At 42.8% G+C, this 27,571-nt stretch overlaps 2 protein-coding genes across 14 annotated transcripts in view; one reads left to right on the top strand and one right to left on the bottom strand.

Annotated features, from left to right (window-relative positions):
* Nucleotides 1-15,149, top strand: part of LOC308062335 (serum paraoxonase/arylesterase 2) — a 34,297-nt gene extending 19,148 nt beyond the window's left edge. The window contains exons 3-10 of one of the 6 annotated variants that reach the window (XM_080383680.1): nt 1,858-1,913; nt 2,851-3,016; nt 4,136-4,262; nt 5,062-5,262; nt 5,630-5,711; nt 6,233-6,361; nt 7,303-7,471; nt 11,860-15,149. In XM_080383680.1, the coding sequence (XP_080239806.1) occupies nt 1,858-1,913; nt 2,851-3,016; nt 4,136-4,262; nt 5,062-5,262; nt 5,630-5,711; nt 6,233-6,361; nt 7,303-7,461 (920 nt within the window). In that variant the 3' untranslated portion in view covers nt 7,462-7,471; nt 11,860-15,149. Of the gene's footprint in view, nt 1-1,857; nt 1,914-2,850; nt 3,017-4,135; nt 4,263-5,061; nt 5,263-5,629; nt 5,712-6,232; nt 6,362-7,302; nt 10,699-11,420; nt 11,641-11,859 lie in introns of those variants that run through there. The other 5 variants (XM_080383679.1, XM_080383682.1, XM_080383681.1 and 2 more) reach the window with 5 other exon arrangements.
* The window catches only part of PPP1R9A (protein phosphatase 1 regulatory subunit 9A), a 155,771-nt gene continuing 140,297 nt past the window's right edge, over nt 12,098-27,571 (bottom strand). For 4 of the 8 annotated variants that reach the window (XM_080383653.1, XM_080383652.1, XM_080383655.1 and 1 more), the window contains exons 16-20: nt 24,783-24,978; nt 22,068-22,187; nt 20,168-20,191; nt 18,822-19,004; nt 12,098-17,852 (exon numbers count right to left, since the gene is read on the bottom strand). In XM_080383653.1, coding sequence (XP_080239779.1) covers nt 17,640-17,852; nt 18,822-19,004; nt 20,168-20,191; nt 22,068-22,187; nt 24,783-24,978 — 736 coding nt within the window. In that variant the 3' untranslated portion in view covers nt 12,098-17,639. The remainder of the gene's footprint in view (nt 17,853-18,821; nt 19,005-20,167; nt 20,192-22,067; nt 22,188-24,782; nt 24,979-27,571) is intronic. The other 4 variants (XM_080383656.1, XM_080383658.1, XM_080383657.1 and 1 more) reach the window with 4 other exon arrangements.

Raw genomic sequence — 27,571 nt, 5'->3', positions numbered from 1 at the left:
GCACTCGCTCTCTTTACACATACCAGGACCTGGCTGAGAAGTGGCCAAAATGTGCTTCGCTGGGCAGTTTCTTTCGAATTAGTTGGGTGCAGGGGTGTCATCACATGCCTTCCACCAGAAACTTGTGCTTTTTAATTATCTGCTCCCAATTAGCCTGCTCATCTTTCTACTTGGCAGCCTCACTGTTTCAGTAGTGATAAATTATTGTATCTCTGTTTATTCACTCATCAGTGTGCTCTGTCAGTAAAAGCTGCCTATCCGCCTCACATCACTATGGTCATTGAGCTGCTCAGCATGCCTTCGTTATCTTTGCAGCAATCCTGGGAAGTGGGGAATTGCCGCTAACCCTGTCTTTTAAATGAATCCAAACCTGGAGAGACCAAGAGCTGGGGCAAAGAAAAGGAGCTTGATGTTTAAACCTGAGCTGAAAAAAAAAAAAAAAAAATCAAAAATTTCACACAGGCTCTAAATGTCTCTGGGCACATCAGTGCAGATGTCTGCCTCCTGCTTGAGCCCGGCTGAAATAAAGAACCAAAACCCAGGAGGTGAGATAATGTGCTGGCTCCCCCGCAAATGCATCTTCAGATCTTTTGCTTTCCAGAAAGCAGGGATGCTCTGCTCGTTAGTGTAATGGTGTGGAGCAGGGGCTTGCTGAGGCTGAAGGAAAGCTGGCACTATTCTTGTCCCCTGTCCCTCCAGGAGAATTGCCACCATGTTTCCCCAGGGCTGAGCTGGGAAGGAGCTCCCCTGGGTGAGTAATCTGGGGATCTGGTTCCTCCCCAGAAGGGCTGTTGGGCAGCCCCAGGATAAATTACAGCCAGGTGAAACTAGGGCTGGGATAAATTTGCTGGGAGTTACTTAAAAGCAAACAATAAACTTAGCTCAGGAGGAGGTGTCAGGGATGGTGTGACCCACATAAGGGATGTGAGTGATCCATGGCCAGGAAGGAGGGGGTGTGGAGATATGGGATTAGCTGAGTGGAAAACCTTTATGTTGATGGCTCTGTTAAAGAAAACTGGCAGAACAATTTCCTCCTTGAAGCAAACACTCCCAGGTGGGTTTAATCCAGCTGTCACCTGGAAAGTGGCTTGTGGGGCATGCTGTTTGTGCTGGTGATTGGGAGAAAAGAGGGGAGGCTTCACAGGCGAGCGGTGAAAATGTGGGATGGCAAATGTGCTTCAGCATTGGACTAAAAGGTCTATGGAGAGTGCTTGATCAAAGCCTAAAATTGCTCTAGTGCTCTTACTAAATGGCTTTTATTTATTTTATTTTCCTAGCAGGGAAAAATATTACAGTAACTGCCAATATTGGAAATGATTGCCCACAGTTAGAAGTGCGGGCTAGTTATTAAAGCCCTTGGCTTTTAAAGATGTAGCAGGTTCTCTATCACTTGAGAGCTTTAGGTAAATATTTGGCAATCCATCTTAGTGAAGTGCCCCAGCTCGGCCAGGAGAGTGAGTGTGCACAATTCCCAGAGCTGCCTTATGGAAGCGTGTGGGCTGAATGATGGATACAGTCCTGCCCTGAGAATCTCGGCATCTGTGCTAATTGCTGCAGAACACTATTGTCAAAACGGATGATTCATGTTGTGACACCCTGGGGCACACGGAGCTGGGTGGGAGATTGTCCAGCCACTGTGGGGACACCCTTAAGTCCCCCAAAAGAGGTGAACCCCAGTGCTATTCCCTAACCTGGCATACTGCTGCCTTCTGCTACTACTTTTAATGCAACATGAACTTCATTGCTTGTGCAGTCCTATCAGACAGTCACGAGAGCTGGAATTGTACTAAAAAGGAGTTTTTTTGATGGGAAATGTTTAAAGTTGTCTGAAAAACCCTGTTTATCTCTGTCTTGCAGAAACTGGTTCAGAAGACATTGACATACTTCCCAATGGACTTGCTTTCATCAGCTCCGTAAGTGCCCACACTCCCTCCCTGTGCAGGGGCTTGCCTGCTTCCTACAGAAGCCATAGGTGAAAATTGCAAAATTGCAGGATGGACTCTTTTTTTTTTTTTTTTTTTTTTTTTTCCTACAAGGCTGGCTGGCTCCGCAGGAGCAGCCCAGGCCTGCGTCAGCTTAGCCAGTGTTTTCTTCTGCTTGCGCAAGTGCACTTCTTGACACAGAAGTGGTGGTGGTGGCACTGACACAGGTATTCTATTGCACTGGCTTAGCTGCTCACGTAACCTGGAATTTCTTTCATGCTGCTTCCTTGAAGAGTTGAAATGTCAAACCTCTCCCTTGTTAAAGTGTGTTAATTCACTACTATTAAAAAAAAAGTAATTTTGTTTGGTGATTCTGTTGTTCCTGGGTTTTTAGCCTTTAGGACATACATTTTCAAGCTTTTCTTTGCAATCAGGATGGCTAGCGATTAATTTCTAAAACAAAACCTGATGTTTTCATCTCATGCTCCAGGGACACACATGGACACATAGGGAATGTTAACATTACAAAATTCATGCCAGAAATTGTAAGCTGTTGCAGTGCTGCTGTTCCCCGTGGCTTTACCACATTGGACGCAGTCGGTGGTGCCGTACATCCAGTTCGTCCCCACAGCGTATCTGTTTGCAGAGGGGTTTGACACAGCGGGAGCACCCAGCCGGGTGATGGCTGCTGCCTTGGGCATGGCTCCTCGTGCCCCACGCAGCTTGCTCCCTCTGCGCTGGGACTCAGGGCTGGCCAGAGGGAGCAGAGCCAGCCCCTCAGCCTCCATCGTGTCACAGTAGGCTAAGGCAGAGGGACATCCTGATGTCTCCTTGCCAGCCTGAACAAGGCTCCAGCCTTTTCAGCCTGGTGCTGCTTCACTTTATTTTTGTTATCCAAGAATGATTTTCTTAAGTTTTGATTTTACAGGGCTTGAAATATCCGGGAATAAAGAGCCCTGCACCAGACAAGCCAGGTGAAATATTTCTGATGGATTTGAATGAAGACAATCCCAGAGCAGTGGAACTGAGAATCAGCCGAGGGTTTGATCTGGCATCGTTTAACCCTCATGGAATCAGCACCTATGTAGACAAAGGTAAAGAAATCTTTAATTTGAGGTGGTGGCAAATCTCAGCGTAAAGAGCAGAAACAGAGATCCCTTTGCAGCCTTGCATTGCACCCCCAATAGCCTGCACTGGCCAGGAGGGAAAAAGGTTTTTGGGCTTTCTGCCTTCACTGGGCTCTTCTCTAAATGTCAGCTGCTAAAGCAAACGAAATCTCAGGCTATCTGAGACAGAAAGATGTCCTATACATCGGAAGAAAAGAGAACATGGGAAAAGTTTGAGGAGTTGAAAACTACAGAAAGTTTATTTCACAATTTACCTCTGTCCCACGCTGGGGGCAAGGCTTTTGAAGAGACACATGCTTCACCAACTAGTAGTGATCAGAATGGAGCCTTTTGTGGCTACAAAGTAAATTTTTAGAACTCTGTAAATTACCAGAATCTTAGGTACTCTGTGGCCAAGCCATGTTCTCCTCTCCAAGACATGTTCTATGGCAGGCTCTGACTACTAATAAAATAACCTTTGTGCTCTCCTTTCTCTCTTTTTCTCTGTCCTTTCACTGTGGATGTTATCGAGGCAATTGGAAGTCTGCAAATATTAAAAGAGAACATTGCTACAGCTTGACCTGCCTTCCCATGCAATCACCCTTTAAGGGAAGGTGTTGGAAAAATTGGTGGTGGCTGATCTAGGGTCTCACCAGGAGGGCTGAGCAGAAGGGCTGCAACCTTACACAGAGTACAAGAGAAGGATGCCCCTTCAGCTCTCTCAGAGTATGCAGCAAAGAAACCAGAGCCCAAACTGGCTCTTCCCAGCTGACGGTGGCTGTTTCATGCAACCAGTCACTATAGTGTGTCGGATTGCAAAACCCAGTGGCTTGGGCACAAGGATGAAGATGTGATTTCTTTCTTCCTTGGTAGAAATAGCAAAACTGTATTTACACAGCAGTGCCCTGTAGAGCAAGCCTGGGAGAAGGGTAGCTGGAGGGCTGGATCCAGTTGCAGTGGCACCCTGTGTTACTCTGGTACTTGCTGTTCTGCCCCTGAAAAGCCATGAGACAAATGCACCAAAGCCAATGTTTGCGCTGTACTAGAGGCTGCGTCAGAGCTGGGGGTGCTCAGCCACATTCAGCTGTTTCCGTTTCTTTTTTTAAGATGACAACGTGTACCTCTTTGTTGTGAACCATCCCCATCAGAAGAGCACAGTAGAATTATTTAAATTCGTAGAAGATGACAATTCTCTTGTACATCTGAAAACCATTCGACATGACCTTCTGACAAGGTATTGGAGCCAAATACTGTCTTCCCCCAGCAGAAGAGGCTGCTTTGGTAAAATCCAAAGTTGGATGTTTTTAGTTTTAGGGTATTAACCAGCTTTCCTGTTTCTCTCATTGATTACTTATTATCTGTGTCATCAAAAACTGTGTTTCTCAAATCTCTTCTGTAAATGAGATTTTTTTAATAGTTGTACCACTGAATCAGTCTTAAGCGCCACTGTGATTGATGCCAGTGAATTAGTTCGGCATCTATTTCTCCTTCTCTCATGTAATCCACTCTCGGGTCATTGCAGATCTGAATCTTCAGATATTCTGTTCTGAATTTGCTACACTGTAAAAATAAACACAGTTTTAGCTTTCTGAGGTTTTTTTGTTGCATACAAAATTTTCATGGTCTGTCCTACTGCAAAATGACTGTAAGATAAACAGAGCCTGATAGATAAAGTTGTCACAACTCCCACCTGATTTCTGGTTTCCACTTGCATGTAACCAAAAGAGAGAAGAATTTGCATGGAGTTATGGACAGGTAGCCAGATCTCTAGCTGGTGCCCTACAGTCCTGTTCAGATCTCAGCACTGCACAGTCCTTGCTCATGTAAAAGAAAATAGAATTAAAAGGGATCTAAATAACTTGGTGTCTATCTGAAGTACCACCTGTAATTGCAACCCCTTTATGCCTATGGGATGACCCTATCCTGGCTGGAATCTGGACACTCCTACAATACTCCTTCATACCTCTCATTTCATTCTTTTATTTACTTTTCTCCCTCTTTTTTTTTCTTTTTTTTTTTTTTTTTCCCCCTAGTGTGAATGATGTAGTAGCTATGGGACCGGACAGCTTCTATGCTACCAATGACCACTACTTCTGCGACTTCATCTTGATGTTCTTAGAGATGTTCTTGGGTTTAAATTGGTCAAATGTTGTTTACTACAGTCCAAAAGAAGTTAAAGAAGTAGCAGCTGGGTTTTATTCAGCCAATGGAATTAACATTTCACCCGACAGAAGGTAAGTTTCTCCTTGCCTTAGATTTTGTTTTTTCTCACAAAAGAATCCTGAAATGCTGTTTTGTACACGTGGTACCTCTGTGGTCAAGTGTCTAAACTGGTTCATACAAAGCAAGGCGCTTTGTATGCAGAGTGTTTGTAGAACTGAAGTCTTGGTCTTTAACTAGTGGCAGTGTTCGCTGCTGTGCGTGGTACTTTATATGCAGTAAGATCAAAGTTTGCTGCATTTTAACCAACTGATACAGAAATTTGCGTATATTGCTTGCAAGGGTTAATGGGGCAGGAGTTCTGCAAGTGGGGAGCGCTCCACAGTCTTAAAGTCTGTCTGCTTACCCATACAGATTGCTAAGAGGTGCTTTCTTTTGAAGGTACATCTATGTTGCAGATGCATTTGATCATAATGTCCATGTTATGGAAAAACATGCTAATTGGAATTTAACCCATGTGAAGGTAAGGTGCTGCTGTTCCATAAAGAAGAGTCATATGTGAATTTTGGACAGGTTAGTCCCCATGAACGCTTGAGACTTGAGCCTGATCGTGTGGGAAGTTCTGGTCTGGATGGGTTGGCAGAGGTGCTGTGCACCCTGTTACCGAGCTTCAGGTCTTGTACCGTCTCGCCAGCAACCAGAGAGGGATCCTTGGGCGTGCGGTAGAGCTGCAGTGGAAGTCTTCCTTGGTCGGTGTGCGTTAGACCACAGAGCACTGCAGCAATCAGCGCAGGCGTAGGTGTGAGAGAGCCAATGGGGGAAGCTTGGAGCAGCAAGCAGGTATCTCCTGGCATAGAGGAGGGGTGAAGCATACTGCGCAAGAAGAAAAATAGCACTGGTGGAGAAAATATTTCTTAAAAAATCAGTCTAAGTTACGTGAGATGAGAGTCTTTGCACAAGTCTATTGGTTATGTTACGTTTTGCTTCCAGGACTTCTGATAGCTTTAACTCCTCTCTTTCTTGTTTTTCCTCTGTGTTGAATAGACGCTGCAGTTGGACACTCTGGTCGATAACTTGTCTATTGACCCTCACACTGGTGACATCTGGATAGGATGTCATCCCAATGGGATGAAGCTGTTCTACAGTGATCCTGAAAATCTGCCTGCCTCTGAGGTGCCTTTTGGGAGATGTCACTGGTCTCTTGGCTATGTCTGTGCCAGAAAGTTGCTCTGTTCAGATTCCCCTGGTATAACTTAACTCTGCATTACGTAAGAGAAATGCCTGGCCAGCCTTTACGAAAGCAAAGACCGAGCTGACTTGCAGCTTCTAGCTTCTGCTCTCAAGTGGAAAGCCCGAACAGCGTATGCTCGCTAACAAACACCTATTCAGATCCTTAGGAGGCAACAGAACAATTTCCACCCAGTAGCTCAGTCATGCTGGACTCATCAGGCTGCTTTCTGTGCAGCTGTGGCCGCACAATCAGATTTTGATGAACTGCGTTAATTACCCAGCCAGCACCTCTTTGCCAAACAAAAAATAATTGACTGAGTGCAAAGCCCAACCAGAAACGTTCGCACTGGAGTCATTTATCTGTGCAAGTGTGGTTCATCAGTAGGTGACACTGTAATTCTTTTTTCCTTCTGAAATCAATGAGGTACTGGCACCAGCGTGCCAGCAGCTTGAGTGCGGGGGCTGGCAGGTGTCTGTTTGATTTTTTGGTCTTGTCTGAAGCTCCCTGTAAGTCACTTTTCAAAATGATCATGTTCAATAGCAGTAGATTTATGGTACTTGGCACTTTGTCTGAAAAAAAGCATGAAAATAAGAAGATATTAAGTAACTCTTAGGCTGGAAAAAACCGCACATTCCTAGTGCTGGGGATGACCGCCTGCCTTACTGAGGTGGAGCCTCTGTTGCACAACCACTTAAAAAAAAATCATGAGTCTTCATGGACTATGCGTCACTGAAGCAGAATTTGTGGCCCTATCACAGGATCACTTGGTTGCAGTTATCAGGAGCTGATCAACCTAACTTAAGTTAACATACTGATGTTCCCTCCATCTCTGGAGGATTTTCGCCCACGGTGTTTCAGCAGATGTATCCCCCTCCTCCGGCAGGTCCTGCGCGTCCAGAACATCCTCTCGGAGGAGCCTACAGTGACGCGTGTCTACACAGACAACGGCTCCGTGCTGCAGGGAAGCTCGGTGGCATCTGTCTACGAGGGAAAACTGCTCATCGGCACAGTCTTCCACAGAGCGCTCTACTGTGAGCTGTAGCTCATTGCGGGTAAGATCGGCTGCAGTGGAAAGGATTAAATGCTTTGGGAACTCACTTAGTTTCTGCCAGATTCGCTAACAACAGGACTGTTCCAATAAAAGTTAACTAGAGTCACGGAAATGTATTTTAGCCTTCCTCTCCACACTCAGAGTTCTATGCAATAGTAAAAGGAAATAAAAGGTGAGAAATTAGTTTATTTGTGTAACGGGGAGGATCCCATGTCAGTAACAAAGGGTAACCTTGAAGTTCAAATTCAGATTAGAAGTGACTAAACTGTCAGCCGTTGTTATCTGTTGTGACTGGATTTCTGGTTGGTGGTGGTTTTGGTTTTGTTTTTGGTTTGGGTGTGTGGTTTTTTTTGTTTTTTTTTTTTTTTTTTTTTTTTTTTAATTTCCCTGGAGAAAACTGATTTTGTAAATGAGAATCACTAACTACCAGCGTGGTGTGCTTTCTTGTCACTGACCCCTCGGCTTTCCCAGGGACTGTGCTGAGGGTTCTTCTTCCAAACCTTCCTGTTGGCTTTCCCTCATGCTTCTGAAATAACTGGAAGGAGAAGAAATGTTATTTCAGTGTCATTTCTTCCCTTTTCCTCCTTTAAGCCATTTCCTAACGTTACTTCAGTTTCATAAATTTCTTTTAATCCTACTGAGAAAAGAGGAGGGCATCACTTTGGAGTGGTTTCTTACTGAGTCTTCCAAAGGGAGTTTAAAAAAGGCTTTTTTTTCTTAAAGAGTGGGAAATGGCTCCTGAGCACCTTCAGTGAAAAGTGCATTAGCAGTTACTGTTGTGTCACAGCAAAGGGAGGATTTCTGGGCGCTTTGCCACTGTGACTACCCCTGAGCGTTGATCAGCATGTTCTGTGTTTAACTCCCAGCCCGTGTGGAACCGATTCCTGCTGTGCTCCTGTGCAGCAGGCACCGACTTCATGTTACCCAGCGGCGGTTGGCCATAACGTGCGCTGTGGGAAGACCTATCCAGGTTTCCATCAGCTGGTGGTTTTAGAATGGTGTTAGTAAGCAATCACTTGCAAGAAACTGAACGGAGTGTCCTCTGAAGCTAGAAATCAGTTTTGTGCTTTCCAGTGTGCACAGCAAGGTGCCAGCATGGTTGAAGCCCCTCTTTGAGCCACCACTTGGTTCCTGGCCTGTGGAGTGAGCTCTTCTTTCATTAGTATAGATGTCCTTACCCACAGAGCAGCTCCTGCTGTTCTTTTTGCCCTCTGAGTTTCCACCTCTGATCACCGCTCTGGTTTTGTGATTGATGCTGACAGCCAGCTGAAGGCTCCATGTTAGCAGTGGCGGCTCCCCTGCTGGGGTTGCCGTTGTGCCCTGTGTCTGCCTGCTCTGGCACATCTCAGCAAGTTGGCTGCCCCTCCAAATGGCGTCACCTGGCAGACCTGCCCAGGGCCACCACCCCTCTGCAGCCTTCAGCTGATGTGGTAGCGTTTCCTCGCTGTTCTTCCACCGTTGTGTGGAGAAAAAAGGCAGGCTGCTTGTGAGGGCCGAGCGCGGGAGGAGACAGAGCCGTTCTCTGGGTGCTAAAGCTCTTCTGGCTTTGCTGTTCCCTCCTGCAGCCTGCTTCACCACCAGCCACGGCCCCCTCTAATCTGGAGAGTACATGGCAAGTCCAGTACTTTGAAAACACAGGAGCGCTTCTGCCTACAAGATAGGGCAGACAGCCCACGCCGCAGCCGCCTGAACACTGTGCAAACCTTTGTTTGTCTTTGGGTTTTGCTGAGACGAGGCACGGCTTGGGCGAGCAGTGGTCCTGAGCAGCAAACGTGTGTGCTGACCTCTTGGCTCCTGTGCCTGGCCTTTCTAACACAGACGAGCCTAATAGCTTTCATCCACTGGTATAAAGGAGTTACTGCTCCTTCTCTGAGGGAAAGGAACAGCTCTAACCGGAGCAAGGAGGTGGTGCCAGGGCTCATGGCTGGGGCTGTGTTGCTGTACGGGAGGGACGGCGCCATCCCCCTTCCTCGGCACAGCTGCCGTGGGCTGTGGGTCTTGTCACATCACCTCCTGTTCCCGGAGAGCGTCTGCTCCACTCCGAGCCCCTGTGCTGCCACCACTTGCTGGCATAGATGCTGCGGTGTAAGGCACATCCCTGGGTGCAAGAAGTTGTGGGAGGTTTAAGAACTGAGCTAGCGACATGTTGGCTCCATCGCTGCGCCCTGCCGATGCTGGCAGCTTCCCACTGCTGCCGTGCCAGAGAATTCTTTCACCCCATGTAGCCATAGCTGTTGCTGGTATCTGTGATGTTTTGTGTACAGCTAGCACATGCTGCCGGGGTCTAGCGATGGCTAGAGAGGGAGACTGAGCTTTAGGGTTAACCATGGAGCTAACTGACCTCACCTCTTGGGCACGCACGGCCTTGGCCTTACATTAGCGGGTCTGTGCACAAACCGTGTTCCTAGCCCCTCCCCAAAATACCCACAGTGGATCTGGGGACCTGAGCACTGCCCAGGATTTACCGTCAGTTTATGCAGGCGTTGGTGACAGGGACTCATCTGTTTGGATGATGGTTTGAAGTCTTCTGCTGACCACAGCGTGCGGACAGCCCTTCCACAGAGCAGAGCCAGCCCTGAACCAGGGCAGCTTTTGTCTCGTCCCTTTGCTGGACTTGCCTGTGGCATCAGCTGACTGCACCAAGCACTGGAGAACATAATTTACAGTGACTCTGGCTTCGCCGCAGCTCCCTCAGCAACTTCGCTCCCTGCGGGGCATTTTCAGCTTCCCTGGGAAGTGGCATGCTCTCCTACTGTAACCCACTTCCAGCCTTTAGGAACAGACATTGTTCCCAGAGCCCCAGCAGAAAACAATATGCTCTGAAGGAAGTTCTCACAATAAGGAGAGTTTGGGCTATTAACCTGTTTGTGATTAGCCATCAACATCCTGCAGTAGCATTTAAAAATAATTAATTTAGGCTTGTGCCACTATTTGTTCTCAAGTGTCATCTTCTGAAGAGTTACAGCATTTTGCTGCAGTGGCAGCAACACAGCTGAAACACCGACCAGTCACGCTGCTGGTCCCGATTTACCCACTGGTTCTAGAAGCGTAACAGCCAGCATTTCCCCCCGCAGTGGTAGAAGTAACCCATCAAGACATTAATTTCATTTTTTCCAGTAGGCTAGAACATCTTCAAATGAGCAAATCTACATGTTGTTGGAACTTGTCAACCTTCCATGTTTTTGCTGGTTTTGGCCTTTCAGAAAATAAAGAATGTATTTTCTCGTGTCTGGCTTTTTTCCCCTTTTTTAAAAAACTATTCCTGTACTGAAGGCTTTCCCGGTGGTCTGCCCTCAGACAGAAGCGCATGCAGGTGATAGGCCTTATCTTTTCCTAAAGCGCTGGAGAGAGGTCGTGGGTAGGACTTAGTACCTGCTATTACTAACAGTAACATTTTGAATTTTAACCTGGGGCAAGGAGGATCGAAGCCTGTTGCCAACCTCCTCTCGGGGCGTCCCAGCCTCGCAGCGCGGAGGCGAGAACTGAAGCTGGACCAGCATGCATTAAAGTGGCGCTGGGCAGGACAGAGACAGCAAGCGCATGTTTTGCAGCAAAAGCAAGGCTGGGGTACATGGCATCACCGCCTGATAAAACTCACTGGCAGCCTCAGTGGCAGAAACAGCCGCGGAGGAAGGTGCATCTCGAGCCTGGCCTCCCGATTACGAGGTAACCTGCACAGGGAAAATCCGGGCTTGCAACCTGAGGGGGGCATAACCCATCATCTTTTACAAGCTGTAGTGTCTGGAGCAGTTCTGAGCGTTTCATAAACCAAACTGCAGGTATCTTGAGACAACTTGCACAAACAAGGACATACGTATGGATGGCTCCAGGCTTAAGAAGCTGCTGAGCAGACGGTTTTTTACATGTCAGTTGTGTATTTACAGCTTCTTAATATACCTATTTTAATTAAGATCATTTTATGGATTGAGAATTCTTTTATCTTCTTGCAGGTGGTGGAGATATTAGCAGAAAGTAAGAAAGATGATTCAGCCACTGGGAACACAGACTGAGTTAGCTTAAGTGCAGAGTATTTGGCCTAGATTCTGCCAGATGTAAATCCCCTGAAAGGACTACACAAATTGGACAGTCTGTGCCCTCTGCTCTTCCCTAATTTAATGCTTTACTAAAATCAAACAAATAAAGACATACTAAACACGTTCAGCAGAAGAACTGCTCTACTCTGAATGTTTAAAAAGCCCATTATAACTACCTGACACTTCAGCCAGGTCTTTTACACGGGCAAACACTGGCCAGCATCAGTGTGAAGGCAGCCTACTTTTACCTGACCTGCAGTAAAAGACCGCACGCTACATTTCATCCACATGTGAAATGGCCGTTATCCTTCCTTACTGTTTTTTTTTTTTAATACTTCTTTTTACATAATTACAGATTGTAAATGAGATCCACTCAGAGGCCTGTGAATCGTGCCAATTTAGCCAAGAGCTGGGATTAAAATAATCTTTGGCACTGAGCAGAAGGAAGGAAAGAACAAGCAGGGCAAGGTCCATGTCCCCCCGGCCCCCAGTCCGACCCATGCAGCAGCAGCTCTCCAGTCGTGCTCCCCATTCATTCCTTCTGGAACGACCAAGAAATGAACAGGAAAGTGAGGACTCGATACAAATTCTAATAAAGATTCAGGATTTCTCATTTTATTGCATTCGTTGTCTAACAACAATAATACTCATTGGCAAGAAATTTATTTACACTAACAAATTAACTTTAAACCACAAGGCTTTGTTTTTTTGTATTTAAACTGTAAGAAAACAAAGGGCCACCATGATGTTTTGTTTTGATGTCTCCCAATAACTAAATATTAACCAAAGTTATTTTGGGGAAAACTCAACAATCTAGAGAAATTCATACCAACCAAGCACAAGAGAACAAGCTCAGACATGGCACTACTGTGTCTTTCATGCAGATGATCAGACACCAAGATGTACAAACAAAAAGTTCAGGATAACATGCACTTCATATACATTTGACCTCTTTAAAAAAAGAAAAGAAAAAGGAAAAAATCTGAAGCGCAACCACCTCTTCAACCATATAAAAAGAAACACTGTAAGAAGCCAATTTTTACAGTGACCACAGTGCATTTTAGTCTTTTAGCTGCCTGGTCTTCTAGCAATATCTAACACTTGTCAGTGACCAGTGAGCTACCATTGCAGCGTGACTGGAAAATACGTTTTTCAGACAGCAAATGTGTATGGGAGAGCAAACAGTCAGAAGAGGTTCACTGTGCACTCCCCACTTCCAAACGGGCTGGCTGTTCCTTATGTCTGGTGCCCTGGGGTCCCCCTTCCCTCCAGACACTCCTGCTCCCAGCGGTGTCGGTGACAAAGCTCCCACAGAAAGCCCGACAGGCGGCTCAGGCTCCCGGGGAGGACCTGACCTTGGGAGCTGTGATTCCTCCTCCCCTCTCCCTGCTCTGGAGGAAAAAACCTGCCCCACTCTGGTGCCAGGTTCCACAAACCCTGCGGCTCATTCCTAACACAGCCCAAACTTCCCAAAGGAACATGCAGCTCAAGGCACCACTGCCAAAACTCCCGCTAAGACACGCATTTTTTACATCATTACTTAATGCCGACAGCAAAAGTACCGCTTAGTAACCCCGGTTAGTAACAGAAAGCTCATTATATAATGAGGGATTGGAGGGCTCAATGTCATGACTAAGGTGTCACAGCTTTAAAAACCAGTTTCACAGGTGGAAAAAGTACAGTAAAATCCAAACGAGAGGCTAACAAAAGGGACCGTGCCACCTGCAGGTGGCCCACGCTCCACTGTGCTGAGTGGGTACGTCCCCTTGGGTGTCACTCGTCACCCTGCTCAAAAACGAGCTGCTAAAAGCGCTCCCACAGAAATCAAAGTTAGGGTTAAAAATAGTAAGAAGGGTCCCCTTCCTAGAGTACCAACACTCCAACAAATCAATCCTGCCAGTCTCCCACCCCCCAAAAAAACACCTGAGGACAAAAGGCAGAAGGATCTGCAGAGGACCATTCTGTATGTGGTTTTAACAAAACTTTAAAAATCTGATCTGCAGAATACATAAAACCCCACAAGAAAAGCATGAGTAAAGCTACCAGCAAAGACAGGGGTACGCACGCTTGCTGGCGAGACCAAGGGGCAGCTCCTCTGAGCTTGCAGACAGCCCTGGGTCCTCTGCCTACCCCATGTGTGCCTACAACCCTGCAGCACCCGCTACCTACGTGCTAACTGCTACTAGTGCTGCATGAATCTGTATGACTATCTGTGTATGTACATATGTATGTACACACACAAAGCCATACACAGTTATTTAAAGAGGGAATCAAGCCACAAATCACTTGAAACATTTCTAGAAAGACTGATTTCATCACATTCAATCATTTAACAAAACTAAACCAAAATCATCAAAACTGCTCTGTGCACTCTGTCCATTTGGACTGTTAAAGACTTACAACTTAATTAAACATGTGCTGCTATTAAGGATCTGGTTTTTTCAGTGTTTTGGACCACGACATAGGTTTCCTGAGGTTTTCAAGTGAGGGAGAACACGGAATGAGGGATTAAAAGGGTCCAGCCCCTCTATCACTTAGTCTGATGATGGTGCGGGGGATGTGGCCACACCTAAAAAGAGCAAGATCAGGTTTTCTTTTGCCTTGACAGTATTTTCTCTCCGTAAACACACAGCTAAGAAATCAACAGAAGACACAGTTCTTGAAAACTTCCCCTAAATTTCAGCACTGAGAAACAGTACAGATTACAGCGCAGATGCTGCAAAGAACTACAGCTGGATCTGCACAAACCTTTCCTTTTGATTTTCAGTGTTGTGTTGGTACCTGGAATGGTACTTCTTGGCTGTACCTAGCTACATGATGATCCTCTTCCTTCCTACTGTAGAACTGGATTCTGCACTACTTACAAGAGTGGCATTTCTTTCTCTGACTCGAAAGCGGAACACAATTCCTTCTCAAAAAATCACGCAACATTGCCCACCTCTTAATCACCAGCACGTGAGTCAGGAGGTGAAGGTGGAGCAGCTCAGGAGGACCGGAGGCTTTGGTGGAAGCAATGAAGTACAAGGAACCCCGATGCTCAGTGTCAAGCACTTCTGAATAACATTCAGAAGGAAAGCTGAGGACTGGCAAGCTTCAGAGGAAAGCTGCTCAGTAATTCTAGTAACAGCTCGATTCCTGCGGTATCCCTGCAGCAGACTGCTCATGGCACAATATGCAAAAAAAATTAAGAAGTTGAAAAAACGCAAAAGTATTTGCATACACTGAGATACAAAGATGAGATTATCTCTTACCTTCGGTGTCATTACAGAATACAACAGGAAAAAAATTGCAACACAACTTTAAAGGTCCTGTACAACAAAACCAAAAGTTTCAAACCGCTTCACATCTATTATCCAGTGTCATTTCTGCATGTCCCAACAATGAGCTATCATATTTAATAAAAGGATCCACAAGAATCTCTTTTATCACAGAAGGAAGAGCAAAACTCTTGACACTGCTTGGTTTGCCTACTTTTTATGTGTTGATCAAAAAAGCATTTTATGGTTTTATTGTAAATTTAAGCTACTAGGGTTTTTTAAGGTAAGTTTTGGTTTGGTTTTTTTTGTTTTTTTTTAAAGTCTGAGAATAACAAAACAATATTACCACAAAGCAATAAACCCCTCTGAGTACTTAAAGGACTCAAGCTGAATTAGTTGTTCTGCAGAATAAGAATCTGATTTACAAAGAGATTAACTAGGCACTGTTCTAAGCAGCAAGAATGAAAACTCTGTGTATAATGCCAAGCAGTCTGCTCAGGTTTCTAAGAAAACAACATAAAACAGGGACACCGCCTTAGATTACTGTATACAACCATTTAAACATTACTACAATGTAAACATTATTTAAAAAGAAAATGATCACAAAATGCATTTATCAACATTGTATTTAAAATATTAAATTTCCAGTTTCTTCCAGATAACTTCTCTTACTCAAATATAAATGGATAACCTCCTAAAATAACAGAATGCTAGTTTTACGAGGCTGTTAAACATTTGTATAACTTTTCTCCTACAAAAAGCACAGGAAGATTCACTGCAATGTGGAATACTTGTTCGCAGGTGGGTTTTTTTTGCCAGTGGTCTACCTCAAGAAAAATATCACAAACCTTTAGAAATACCAGGATGTAGCGTTCATGGCAATTTCATTTTTAGATTTTAATAAATTATACATCAAAACCTTGTGGAAATTGGATTTAGAAAGAAAAAGAAAGCTAATGCTAAGTAGATCTGTTGTGTATTAATTTTGCATGACCTAGGCTCTCTCAGTTTACAGGACCACTTTACATGTCAAAGAAATTATTAGGATCAAAAGAAATTTAACTATAAACATTGCACCCCAACTGTTTCAAATCTGAGCTTCAGAGAACTTTACAGACACAAATCTGAATGCCATAAAAGTACAGAGCAGAAGAGAAGCCGAGACAAATGAAATTTTCTTCAAAAGAATTCAATACTTGCATTTTTTAGGCTGGCAAATTTTCAAGTTCAAGATTCTAACTTCGCATCAACATCTTAAACAATTTATGGGTTGACATGACTAGATGAAGACTGCAACTTCCAGGATGCACACAAAGGAAGTGATGTTTTTCAAATATAAATGCTGCTGTGTAGTTAGCTTTTACTATAAAGCAGTAAGCAAATACCTCTAGCTTCTCATTGTGGATATTCACTTCTTGTCTGTCCATTCTTTTGAAGAAATACTGAATATTTTAATATTACTCTTAAGAGGCAGTAACAACATGCAGTGTGAGCTATACACTGCTTTCTTCATAGTCAAAACTACACAGCAGCCTTCACTGATGGCCTCATGTACCAAGAAAACAAATCTCTGAAGGATGTAATGTGACCACTTCTAAGCCATCAAAACATTCTACAGCCTACGCCCAAAAATTCAGGTTTATGTGGGGATATTCTTTAAACACATCAATCAAAACAGTTAATATATGGCAGCTTTGGACTTAGTAACTGTCACCTCCATGGCAGCATTGATCTTAACAGCAATGTACTGAATTAAATTTTAACCAGAATCCCTCGTCTTCCTCTCTTAAAGTGCACTTCTGTAAAAACTGAAACTCTTCAGCAGACTCAAGTTTGATAATCTTTTCCAACAATAGCTTCATAACAGCACGGCACAAAGCTTATTCTCCCAATGCTTATAGGAGAATGAATCTGAAAAAGTTGTGTTTTTCCTGGGGAAAAAAAAAAAAAAACAACAACAAACCCAAACAAAATAAGCCCAGTTTCCTGTTCAAAACACATGAAAAAGAAAGCAGAGTGTGCTATAAGAAAGTTGCCTACACACTGGGAGCACAATGAAATTTATACAGATATATACGCTGTGCTCTAGTTAGAAATTCATCCTTGCTCAGATATCTAAAGGATAAATGTTATCCTCAGATTTCTGTGTAAACCCACATAATCATTTAAGGCTTTGCCTCCTTCCTGGATTAACTATTGTACAGTTAACAGAAAGAGTTTCACCTCCTGTCTTTTAACCAGGGGGAATATCGACTCTCCTGTCTTTATCTCCAGTGTATACTAAGAAGTCACTGAACAGTTGTGTTTCCAGAGCAGTATCGCTTCAAGGTACTGATGCAAGATGAAACTTACTCCAGTGATGGAACTGAGTATCCAAACACCATAAACAAGCTGAACTTCCAGTTAGAAAGTTGTCAACTCCTTATCAGACAGAGCACAACTCCTTTGACCCAGCTGAAGAAACATTCACCAATCGTTTTGACTGGCCATCCTGTTCAGAAGAGGTGAAGCAGTGGACCATGCTCCTCAACATCATGCTGGTTACTGAAGTGACCAAACACACAGAGCTCAATAGAGAAGAGTAGTTTGAAAGGAAACACCGCCACAAAAATATGAAATCTGTTAGCCGTCAACAACAACAAAACAAACCGAGGGGCTGGGTTGTTTCACATGGCAACAGCAACGAGCGTGAATTGGGTATGAGGGAAAATAAAACTACACAATATAAATTCCCCTAGTCATTCTATGTATAGCCCCATTTCTCTGTACACACTCTTGCGTAACGAATAGAAGAAAGCTGAAGGGGCACGAGAGTGGGTATGAGTTTCTCTTCCCTTGAAGTGCCTCCACTTTCCTCACACAGCAGCACTTCTGCTTATCACTGCTCATTAGTGCCCTCTGTTGCATCTGATGAAGACTTCTCTGTTTTCTTTGATTTCCTCTGCAGTTGCTCTTGCTCCTTCCTCCGAAGCTTTTCCCTTTGCTTTTCCATTTTCTCTTGAGCTTTGCGAGCTTTCTCCAAGGATGCTTTCATTTCCTTTAGCTTTTTTTTAATGATTGCTCTGTCCTGGGAAGATGTCATACCAAGAGCCTGAGGTAGAGATAACATTTTAAAAGAAAAAGAATTTCATACAGTTTGATCTATCACAAATTTTTTCATATTCTAGTAATAATTCTTCTTAGGTAGAAGACTATAACGACTAAACAAACTTGAGACAGACTCAGTTACACTACTAACATGTAATTAATACACTTCTGTGCTACCTTCCATGCCTTCCACTTCTAGAATATTGAAGAATTAGATTTCATTGCCACTACCACTGTTGACATCATTGATCAAATGAGGCAAATAAAGATTAAACTATTTGCCTGAAGTCATCTAAGTCTACATAGAACAAGACTTCCCATTGCTATGCCTTGGTGAAAAGTTCACTTACTCTCTTCTAAAACCCCTAGTTAGTGAAATGTCAGCAAAAAAATTCAGAGAGGAAACACCAAACTTGGACTTGCAGATCTGCTGAGCTTCCCACAGCTCCTTCCTGTAATTATTTTTGACAAAAGTAAGCTCATATTTTCACACAAGAAACAATGAATACTTTATACATCTAAACTATTTAGTTCTAACATAATACGACTGGCATGAGCTTATGCCTTCAGTATCCCATTAATTCATTTTTCAGTTGCTACTTCTGAAGTATGTTTATTTAATATACCCTCTGAATCATCCTTTCGCAAAACAGAGCTGGATGCGAAATGTGTGCAAGCAAATACCACTTATACATGCTGCTATATGATTTAGACATGCAAATATGGGTATATTACATATACCCAGAGTCTTCACAAATCAAATGCTCTCTATTTCTGAAGCTTCTGAATCCAAGTGCATATGGGAATTTCTTACAGTGTTGCTGTAGCTTTATACTCTGTGTTTATTATTCTAGCCTATCACCACTTGACACACGGGGATTCACTGCTTTCTGGCTGGGTTCTTACTTCCTTTAAGACTACTTAAAGTGACAACAAATACTACAGTTAAGTTGAAGTCCAGTCAGTCAATTACCTTGAGCTTACTCCCATCCAGCTGAAGGAGATGCTCCCCATTAATGTTTTGGGCACTGAATTCGGAAACGTACTGTTCAAGGTTCAGGCTCATTAACCAGTGGGAAACCTGCTGCACGCTCCACTCCTGAACAGCACGACTCTGATACTGACTGTGCTTAGGAGACTGTCCATCATCAAGGATCTGTGACAAAAATACGCTGCGTTATTATTAAAAGGGCAACACAAACAATTTTTTTCTGTACAAAGTGCCAGCATCAGAGCAGAGGTATCTGTACTATCCTTACACTACAATAATAGCAATTTCACACCGCTAAATTAGATCTGTATCTAACCAGATGTCTAAGAACTGGTACAAGGTACCCCAAAAGTCTTCTATCTAAAAATAGAAGAACAAAAAGGAACTGACATTCCTTCTAACCCAAACAGGGACCGAGATGGCCAGGTCGTGCAATTGCAAACAGGTATGCTCCCATTCCCTCACAAGATTTTTTAGCCTTCAAATCTGAACGTTTCTAAAGGGTGCAATGAATTCTGCATTCCACTTCCTGGGTCATTCACAGATCTTTATGATGTGCTTAAGCTATAAAAGAAGAAATCCAGGGGGAAAAAAAAACCCCTCAGAAAACCACTCTAAAGTTCAAAGTGATGACATCAAACAGCCAGTGAGACTGATACTATCTATGGAAGACTATGAGATGACACAGAGGAGTGGTAAGAAACACACAGCGATCCCACAGCCCTGACCCTGCTCTCATCACCGCAGCACCAGGAGGGGCAGGTGGGGCGTCAGCTGCTGCCACAGCCCCGTGTCCCTGCTCTGCCACTTTATTCCACCCAGGGGTATGCCGGTGGGGCCAGAAACAAAAGCTCCTCTGTCCCAGCCGCGGTCAGCAAAGCAGCTGCTACAGGCTGCAGCAGCTGTCTGCTGTTAGAGCAGCTTTCACAGTGCGTTAGATGATGCGGGAAGCTCTGCCGGCTTCTGACTGCCCAGTTCTCAGGGCTGGGAAAAAGATGGTTTAAGCACTCTCTTTTCCTTCTCCTGCTGCCAGCAGGAGCTCGGTGCAGCTGATGCTTGGCCTGGTGGATTTGCTCTGACACCGACCCTCCTCCCCCTTCCAGCATACCGCAAAAACTGCAATTAGTTATGGCCTTGAACACTCTCAGCAGAAAGGAGAGGGGAACTCAAGACAAGGAGAGAGGAGCCAGTGACATCTGCATATTCTGCTCGAACAAGGGGGTTTGCCACACAACACCATAAAACAAGAAACGCGAATCTGCAAATGAGACGATACGTTGCCACGCGATGGTCACACGATTCACCACAACAGCACACTAGTATCTCACCTCATCATCAATCATATCCAGGCTCTGAGTGAGGGAGCAACAAAGAAATGGGAAAGAAAAGCATTATAGAAACAAAATACAGAACATGTAACAGCATGTAAAAATTCAGGCAAGGGCAGCACCAAGATTTGCAAACAGATATGGCTACTCAAAACCAAAGAGGTTTCTTTAAAAACAATTAGTTCCAGAAGCAGAGAGGTTATGTTGAAAGCTCATCACACACATGATTTGGCAGCTAAACCTGAGACTGTGTCAATGAAACCCCCTTGGAGTTCCTGGTCTTGACACCCTGGAACTGGTGGGAACCTTCCTAATGGCTCCAATTCCAAGAGCAAAAGGTCCTTAATTAGAGGAGAACAACCTGCAAGAACTGGGTTCCCTCTCCACCCCTTCATTTTTTTAATCTCCTTCAAATGATCACGTCAGATCTGCCAGAGAAGCCTGAGCAAAGGAGTGCTTGCAGCAACAGCGACTGAAGAGCAACACCAGCCTAATCCCTTGCCATGGCGGTTGTGGCGGCCTCCACTGTGGCTCCTGCTGAACGTGCCGCCTGATTCGGAGGCTGCAATTTGGCACACAGCAGAGGATGGAGAAAAAATTCACTTTTATAGGCCTGTTCAGGCTTGGTATTTTGGAAGTGATAAAGTAAGAGCTGAACAAGCAAAATGAAAGCATTTTCAAGCTTTTAATTCAGTACTGCTGGGAACAGGGCACAGCCACGATAAAATACATAATATAAGGAGAATGAAACACGGTAAGAAAATGAAATGCATTATCAAGATATTATTAATACTAAATAAAGTGTAAATGATGACTTCGTTGTTTTCAGTCGTTCATAGAATATAGAGACCTGTCTGCCCTCTCCTATGATTGTTATACATTTTTGCTTTTTATTACCTGCAGTAAGTAACCTCTAAAGAATGGTTGTAGGCTTGCCTTTTGGCAAATGGGGTTGCACAGAACAGCTCTCATTCTTTAAACCCGTGCAAAGCATGCAGGCAGTAATAGAACAGATCTAACTATCATCAAAAAAAAATAAGACATTGACACTTCAAGTTCTTACTCTCTAAAATAAAACCCTGGCTCAAACCTTACATGAAAAACTTGATGTTCTTACAGAGTGTTTGTAAAAGAACAAAGGCTTGGGTTTCCTGAGTCCACAGAACGTGTTGTTGGCTACTGTCAAATTGTGAAACGTCATTGAGGTACAAAACTAGTATCTTAAGAAAAGTATTTTCAATAGATTATATTCAGCTCAATTATGTCAGCAATTTACAGGGGTTAGGAATGCTTTTTCACATTATCATTGTTCAAAAAAACTCTGGTTTGAAGTAACTGAATTCAAATCCACTGTGCAAAGCAAGCACAAAGAATGCAAAGTGGATTAACACATGTATGTTCTAATCAATATGCATACATTTAGGTACAGCAATACAGTTACTGCATGTACAGATCATTATTATTTTAATCTGTAAGGGTAAAGATTAGTCTAGGTGAAGATGCCTTATATCTCAGCTATATCTACCAAAAAATACTGTAAGTTTATTACCTCAAAATTGTCTAATTATGTCTCGTTTCGTGTATGTATATTATATATACATATCTATAGGTTCACGTGTACTAATTAGAATGCAGGGAAAATGTACTGAAATGTGTGAGAATAGAGCATCTCTTAGGAAACCAACTGCATTATACTCTCCTATGATAATAGGATAGGACCTTCATTTCAAGTTGTTATTATATGAACAAGAAAAAGCATTATCTAGAAACCAAGATTAATTTTCTTTTCCCATTCTATTGCCTAAAAAATAGCCCTTTACTATTTGAGTAAGGATCAAGCAAAATGCCATGGGAGAAAGAAAACAACTATTTCCCACCTTAAACAATTTCATCAGCATACCTCATCTGACGACAGTGCTAAGGAGTGCGAGAAACCTGGGGTTTTAGGTTCTGCTCCTAAACCACTCAAATCAGCTGAACTTGTGCTGCTAGGACTGAAATCGTCATTGAACGTGAAATTCTGTGGAGAAAACGATGAATTAGAATGAACAATCAATCTCATACGTGCATCTAAAAGGGAAATTTGCTTTCTCTCTTCCAGGTTGGCATAGTTCAGGAGTGATTTCAATCATTTACCAAACCAGTTAACATACACATGTGGAACCTAATTTATGGCTTCGTTAATATTTATAGAACACACAGTATTTTTACCACTGTGTACTTCAAGAGACACCTTTGCCAGCTTAATGCCTCAATGAATAGCAAAGGGGTCTGAAAGCAATTTCCAGACTCCCTCTTAAGATGCTGGCTCTCATCTTGGAGCTAAATTACTGCTTCCATGGGTTAATCCCTAGCATTTTTTGTCCTACAAACATTTAGGACAAGCGTAGCACAGGCAGTAGCACAAATAGGACAGAGGATTAATTAGCAGAAAGAAGTGAAAACTGCTATTGAAAGAGCAAAGAGAATATCCTGTGAATCCATTTCCGAGTCCCAAATAAACTCCTAGAAAAGTGAAGGGATCCTCCCTCTTTGCCTATACCTTTCGAAAAAACTGAAACTGAAAGCAAAAGAGATCTTCGGATATTGAATGTTATTGACTGAACTAATAACCATAAAACAAACCCTGTTTTTTCTTAACAATGCAATGAGAGACATCACACCTTACAGCAAAGGACAGCAAAAGCGTGCACATATTTTCCAGGAATACAGCACAATTACCATCAGAAGAAGACAAAAATTAACAAGTATTTCACATTAAAGTGAGAACCATAAAAAACAAAATCTATAAAAAACTAAGGACACCATGATATTATATTTAACTTGAATATACAGTTGATGATATGGAGACCTCTAATCTCTACTCTAACATTTAAATGAATATCAAATTCAATTCACCTTTGACATTCAATTAAAAAAACCTGATCCAAATATCAAAACCAAAACCAACACTAAAACAGTCGTCCTTTGATGTGCCCCAAAGATATTTGACCTATCTGTCCTGAAAACAAGAAGTCTTCCAAAAATATCAAGTGTTGGTCCACTTAGTTTTTCTGGAAGTCCAACTAAACATTGGTATCATGCTGTGCTTTAAAAACCCAACTAGCAGTATAGGAACTGTTAATTTAAGAGCTTTTAAACTTTACAGAGAACATCAAAATGTTTTTGTGATCTGTTTTCTCACACCTACGTTTAGAATTCCTGTTCTGTTTTTCCCAACTCTTTACAGAGAAGAAAATTGGAGCAGCTTCCTTAATATGCAAAGTTTTAGCCCCCACAGTGTTCTTAAGACCAGGAGTTCAACAGCTCTACCTCCTGTTGTGTGAAGAACGTCTTTTTCTTTTTTAAGTACTCTGATTTTTCTTTCACCTCTATTTTGTGCAAGCTTCAGCCTTACGATGAATTTAAGTGTTTAAAATTTAATTTTCTATACAAAAACCACAAGATAGCCAAGGCCTGCTAATAATTATGATATCAGGACAATGCCCCACCCAAAACCTCAAGCTAATAGTAACTGTAAAAGGGGGTGCTTTTTTCCCCACTTGAAGATTATTTTTATACAATGTTTGTTTAAAGGCACAAATAAGATTCACATGTCTAATCCTCATCTTTCTTTTTCAAAAGAAATAGGGTACCCAAGTAGTTTCTCTTTAATCTTCAGACATTTCACCTGTGGTCTTCTCTACCACTCTGACCGGGACTGGTCAGCCCTGTGTTGTTCTTCCTACCAAGTAACATGAGTGCAGCTATGACCCTGCATAGGTTGGTGCACAGCTGAAGTAAGGTATCACCAGCTTTTGGCACCAAAAGAGTAAGAAATGCCTGTGGAAACTGTACAGCATGTGCTTGCAGAAGACAGAGAACTTAGATTCCTGATTCATATTCCTGTACATAAAGTTGAGAACCATATCTGCTGCTTCTTACCAGACCAACATAAAAATTCAACTGCTACAAGTTATAAGAAGATACAGGCAGAGAACTATTTTCCAGAAGTAAAAATAAACATGAAAAAGCTAAGTATATTACTATAACTAAGGGTTATTAACGGCGTTATCATGCTGAAACATTCATGCACATAGAAAGGAATCACACAGATGTATTAAATTGCAATAGTTCCTATCTACAGTCCAGGCATCTTCGGATAATTAAATCCAACATCGAGCATGCATGACAAACAGATTTCGTTACTGGGGAAAAAAGGCAGATGACTGACAGCATACAGCATTTCTTCACTTGCAAACACCTCATTTGAACATGGGTAGGTATTCCCACAATCAGTCCTGAAGAATGCAGAAAACAGCTATAATTGAACACACAAATCTAGCATTTGTTCAGTGGATCCAAATGCTAATTTCCACTGGCACCACTTGCTTGTGTTATGGTACAGCACACCACAGTTAGTTTACTGAATTAATGTACATTAAGACAGCATAAAAAGGTAGAATGTAGAATGGTACAATGACAGAGATGTTCTGTTTGGATGAGCTTTTACCGTACAATGAACACCATGCACTGTTTATTGTAGTAGTCACATATTGGCCTGTTCTTTTTCCAGAAACATGAAGCCAATTATGCCACTCAACACAGTGGGAATAAGGTAGTTTTTATTTTCTACCTTTGTCCCTTTTTTAGCTGGACTTATATTTTCAGAGGAAGGTTCAGTTGAGCTGGTAGGCGATGGCAGGTTGCTAGAATTGGATCCCTTGCCACTCTCTCCATACCATGTGAATGGTACACAGTGTGGGAGAGAGGAGGATCGCTCTGCTAAAGATTTAGTGTTTGCTGATTTCTGCAGCATCTCTCTGGCGGTCCTGTTTAAGAGAAAGGAGCAGGAATATGTGTTAGATGATAAATAAGAGAAACCAAAATGCTACAGAGGCAGTTAATTGTAAAAAGAGTGACATCCCCTGTAACTGTGACTGAAGAACTGAGTGGCATGCAGCTGGTAGGGGTATGCCTGAAATGTCTTTCAGCAGCAGAAGAAAACAGTGGGTTCTTTTGATTCTTTTTCTAACTCAAGCTCCCTTAGACTGCATACATACAGCAAGCAGACACAGGTGCCAGCTGAAAATGCCTGTGCTCCTGCCGTTTGGATGTGAACCAGCTCCAGTCAAGAAGCCCCATGTTGTGTTCGTGCGTTTCTGAGCCCCAGAGGTATCTCAGCATGACCAGACTCAGCACTGACCCAAGCGGGCTGTGGTTCCCAGAGAAGGTCTGGCTTGGATTTCGAGCACAGGCAGAATGAATCAGGTGTGTCTGTAGCTATGTATGGAAAGGTACCTTTGTTTTAACAGCCAAATGCCAACAGAGTATTATTATCTTGATTTTATAGTTATTAAATATTAAAAATACTAATAGAGAAAAATGAAATGAACACCCATGTGATACTACCAGCTTCTCTCTTTGTGGTAACAAAGATTGCAGTGGATAATGTGATCAAGGCAAAGGTAACAGTTATAAAATAAAATGCCTGAATTATTGGCTAAATACATCAACAGCACGGTATGTAAATTAAAAATAACTATGCAAAGTGTCTGCCCCAAAGAACTTATGCATATGCCATATTCTCATACTACTTATATCAACATATATATTACTGTTTCAGAGCATGACACTCCTACGCAACTTCTATCTTCTGGACAGCTTTCAAATCATTATTAAGAAAATCACTAGAGCTTTGTATATTGTAAAGCCTCTTTTCTGTATGGATGAAACTGAGGTTGTCAAAGGGCCCCCACCTTGGAAGCAGAAGAATCCTCCCTCCTTTTAGCTACATAAAGAAAGGCAGATGTATCTGATCAGTCCTGTACTCCTCCTTCATCCTCTTATCTTGCTTGAAAGTAGAAAGAAAACCCAAATTATGTTGCCTGTATCACCTAGTTTCAGGCAGGGGAATATACGCTTCTTACTTAAATGAGGAGGTTTTTATGTATGTAACATTAGTGGTAGTCTTAGGAAATCATTCAGGATTTCATTGGCACATCCTGAGTGCTGTATTTTCGCAATGGCAAAATCATGCAATGTCCATCTGACAGCATGATTAATTCTACATCCATCAGTTGCTGTAATGGACATAATTATAACAGGATACTGTCTTTTGATCACCACCTTCCTTCTTTCAAAGAGCTTATACAGCTTTGGACTGTAGAGAAAACATCGTCACATTTCCTCTGAGCTGCCTTACAGCTGCACAGAGGTGCAGAGAATTTGCTTTAACAAATCTCTCCCTGTCACTAGGGTAATCCCGCAGTGAGCATCACTAACTCCAGGTCACACTACAGGCAGACATAGCAGCGTAACCAACTCGAACAGGTTTTCCAACATGAGTGCAGAGGCGACGACTGCTGCCTAAGATCACTGAAGATCCTGCCAGCTATCTGCAGGATACTGATGTGCAAATGTATGCTGCGACAGAACACTGCACTTCAGTACAGTGTGCCTGAGGGATTAAGCCAGAAGTCTAAGGTTTCTTTTGCTTTTCTGATTTTAGGGAGCTACACACTATACTTGTCAATGGCTCTCCACATACTAGACTGTCAGCAAAACTCCACAAATGGCTACACACTCGTTTTCCACCACAATGATTTTCTGAGTAGCATTCAAAGTTTGCTTTCTTCCCATAGGTCTTTTATCATGTAGGTTTTCTTCTGCATTGTTTTATACGCAGAGATTTTTTGACTTGCTATGTCCTTTCTAGACTTTTGGAACATACTAAGTTTGCTGAGCACTCTTGCCATTAACTTCTCTTTCACACCTGGAACCAGGTATTACCCTCTGCAGCTGTGATCCTGTCAGACTCATCAGCATAAGAGGTGAGACCTTCAGTAAAAATCTACACTAGCTTTTGCAGAGAAGATTGCTTCTTGCCATTTTGAACATTCATTTATTATTCAAAGTCCAGATGCTGGTGATGTGGTCGCATCAGATATCAAAAAGAATTCACAATTCCTTCCCTAAGAGTTGATGATGTGACAAATACAGTCAGCATTTTTCCTATCTATATTCAACTTATGATATACATCTTCAGAAGCAAACCCTTCCAAAAGCATTTCTGATACGGGTGCTGTGAAGCTGCAGTGAACAGCTTGCTCTGGGAGCTTTTTCAAAAAAAGATGTGGAATTGTGTCAAGATTTCTGGTTCATGGGTATTATTAACTGACTACGTGTGTGTCTTGTAGGCCAGCTCTGATAAACTATTTCTGCAAATCCCATTAGTGGATGCAACAGTAGCAGTGACACCATGATATTATAAGTCTCCAAGTACTTTTAGATTATGTGTTAGTCCTTCATTAGTTAAGAAATCTAGGTGTGTAAACTCAGAAGGTTATCTCAAAGCTTAACACTTTTTATATATGAAGTCAGTGGGACTGTTAATGTTCCTGTCTGCTAGGACAATTAGATTTC

Source organism: Falco punctatus, assembly GCF_963210335.1.
Source record: "Falco punctatus genome assembly, chromosome: 4".
In the NCBI taxonomy this organism is placed as follows: Eukaryota; Metazoa; Chordata; class Aves; order Falconiformes; family Falconidae; genus Falco; species Falco punctatus.
This window is presented reverse-complemented; position numbering and strand designations above follow the sequence as displayed.